At 46.9% G+C, this 2,477-nt stretch overlaps 2 protein-coding genes across 2 annotated transcripts in view; one reads left to right on the top strand and one right to left on the bottom strand.

Annotated features, from left to right (window-relative positions):
• M421DRAFT_425080 (uncharacterized protein) overlaps nt 1-1,624 on the bottom strand; it is a 1,888-nt gene extending 264 nt beyond the window's left edge. Inside the window, exons 1-2 of the mRNA XM_033593960.1 lie at nt 878-1,624; nt 49-712 (exon numbers count right to left, since the gene is read on the bottom strand). Of these exons, the coding sequence (XP_033444317.1) occupies nt 49-712; nt 878-1,353 (1,140 nt within the window). The 5' untranslated portion in view covers nt 1,354-1,624. The remainder of the gene's footprint in view (nt 1-48; nt 713-877) is intronic.
• Nucleotides 1,625-1,950: 326 nt separating this feature from the next.
• M421DRAFT_73352 (uncharacterized protein) lies at nt 1,951-2,106 on the top strand (the record flags this gene model as incomplete). The annotated part of the gene is made up of 1 exon (XM_033596958.1): nt 1,951-2,106. A coding segment is annotated over one exon (156 nt), but the record flags the coding sequence as incomplete, so codon positions are not given.
• Between the last annotated feature and the right edge of the window lie 371 nt (nt 2,107-2,477).

Raw genomic sequence — 2,477 nt, 5'->3', positions numbered from 1 at the left:
CCTCTCCTGAGCAATCCTCTCATTGTACAGCTTATTAGCTTGCCTGACCTTCTTCTTCTCTGCTTTTCTATGTTCTTCTGCTCTCTGATTCTGTTGTTTTGCCCTCTCGTCAGAGCGTGCTCTCTCTACTCTGCTGGGAGAGTAGAACTCAGCCCCACCGTGATAGTCCTTGCGAGGCTGGAACTGAAGAACTTTGCTCTTATTCTTGTGCTTCTTCTGAGTCTTAAGCGCCTCTTTAAGACCCTGATTCTTGTGGTGGAGGAGCTGATTTTGAATTGATATATGGTGGAGCGAGCGGCTGATCTTCCTCAGCTCTGGACTAGTCTCTTCCTTCTCTTCCTTGACTACCTTCCGCAACAGAGTCTCTATTTTGAGCCAGTCCTTGCCAGAATAGACTGAAGAAGAGCTTGTGCTGCTGTCAGAGGCCTCAGGGGTACTCTTGGCAAAGCGTTGGAGGATGACGTTAGGCTGAAGGGGTGATATATCCGTTGCCTTGAAGGACCTGAGTATCAGCTCTGGAGTAAACGTGTTCGTCCAGGCCTTCCAGAACAGGTGGAAGAAGTCGCTCTTCTTGATCACTGATAGGCCCTGGCCACTGTGAAGGTGTGTTGTAAGCTCCTTTGAGTACGCCGTTGACAGAGGCTTAAACATTACTTTGTTAAGCAGCTGCAGCGTGTGAGTTGAATGAGGAGGAAGGATAGCTAGGAGTATCCTGTTCTAATCGCAGTATTTGATAGAGTCTATTGTCACATGAGATCTATGGCCGTCAACAATTAATAGGCGGTACTTTCTTCAAGCTTTGGCCTTGGTAAAGCAATTAAACACCTGTTTAAGCTAAGCTAGGCCTATCTTGTTATTAGTCCAGCCTGAAGGCGACAAAGAAACAAGCACAGAGTGTTCCCCTGGCTTGATTTCATCTACCCAGCTTGATTGGATGGTGTTGTTGGCAGACTTGTAGATGAGGCCTGGGGGCAGAGCTGATCCATCGCCGCACACACACGCTATGAGCGTCAACCAGGCACAATTGCCATCTTGAAGTGATGCTTTGACCTCCTTTTTCTCCCACATACGCCTGCTAAACACGTGTTTTGTTCTTAAGGTGACCCTAATCATGAAGCCCTTCTCATCTATATTGTATGTGTGCTTAGTGTTAATCTTGTATTCGGCAATCTTGCGTTGTAGTAGGTTGAAGTATAGCTTATATTTGGTATAGGAATCAGCGTTGTGGCGATTGGCGTCCATACCTGTTGAGTATTGAGAGATAAGATGGATAGAGTACTTGTTGATGAAGCGGGTAACCCAGCTCTCGCTCACTGGCTCCTGGGCGACTGCTGACGCGAAATTGGCAATCATCTCTCTTGTAGGAGGTATATGACGAGCAGTAAGCTCTTCTATATATCGTACAAGCTCCTCCTCTTGTTATAGGGTGAGCTTTTGTTGTGCAAGAACCTTCTCTTTGTGCGGACGCGTCTCACCCCTCCACGTGCGCGTCAATGTTGACCGCACAATACCATGCTTTTCTGCTATTTTAGACTATGGAATAGCATCTTCAGATACAAAAGTATCACACTCTGCAAGCGCTTCTTCTAATCCCATTGCGTTGCGTTGTTGTAGAGCTGAGATAATAGAGCTGTTTTGGTGGTTCGGCGCATCACGCGAATCCGCGCATCACGCGCACGGACACGGTACCGTGTCCGTGCACCGAACACCCGGAGTCACCGAACGCCCGGCGCGTAACATCTACACTAGATTTCAACGCGTAATAACTTAACACCATGCCACGATTAAGCAATGCCCTTGCAGAGATAGTTGCAATGCAACTAGAAGAAGAAGTTGTCTATACAAAGATTGCAGAAAAACACAGTGTATTGCGTACAACGTTGTCGCGCGCGCACTAAGGCGTGCAGGTCCCCCACTACCAAGACACGCAACAACTAAAAACTCAACCACCAACTAGAAGAGGACCTAGTTAAGTATATAGAGAAGCTGACTAGGCGTCACTTGCAACCTACAAGTCGTATAGTACAGAATTTCGCATCTGCAGTTGCCTCAAATCCTTGCTCTGAAAGCTGGGTTACTTGCTTCCTCTACTGTCACTGCAATTAGCTCACATCTTAATAGGCAACAGGTATAACGTAAACCCCCAGCACCCGGGCCAACCCAGCACCCGGGCCAAAAAAGCTTGGCAGTACCAACTCACGTTACAACTCTTCAATTTCATCACTATTTAACATAGAGCCTGCGTATACTGTGCTTGTATCTAATTTAGAATATGCCTCTATATCTTTTTTGCACGTTTGCGCGTTGTGTCTAGTCCCTCCATAGTTTCTACAGCACTGTAGAGCTAGTTAAGCTTGTTCTTAATTACTACTACTACAAGCCTTCTTTAACTGCTTAGCGGCTACAGAGGCCTCTGCAGCCACCTAAGCTGCTGCCTCACCATACTCTATAGTACCACCTTGCTAGATCTGCTTCCT

Source organism: Didymella exigua, assembly GCF_010094145.1.
Source record: "Didymella exigua CBS 183.55 unplaced genomic scaffold M421scaffold_42, whole genome shotgun sequence".
Lineage (NCBI taxonomy): Eukaryota > Fungi > Ascomycota > Dothideomycetes > Pleosporales > Didymellaceae > Didymella > Didymella exigua.
Note: the sequence above shows the minus strand (reverse complement) of the source record. Positions and strands in the feature narration are given on the sequence as shown.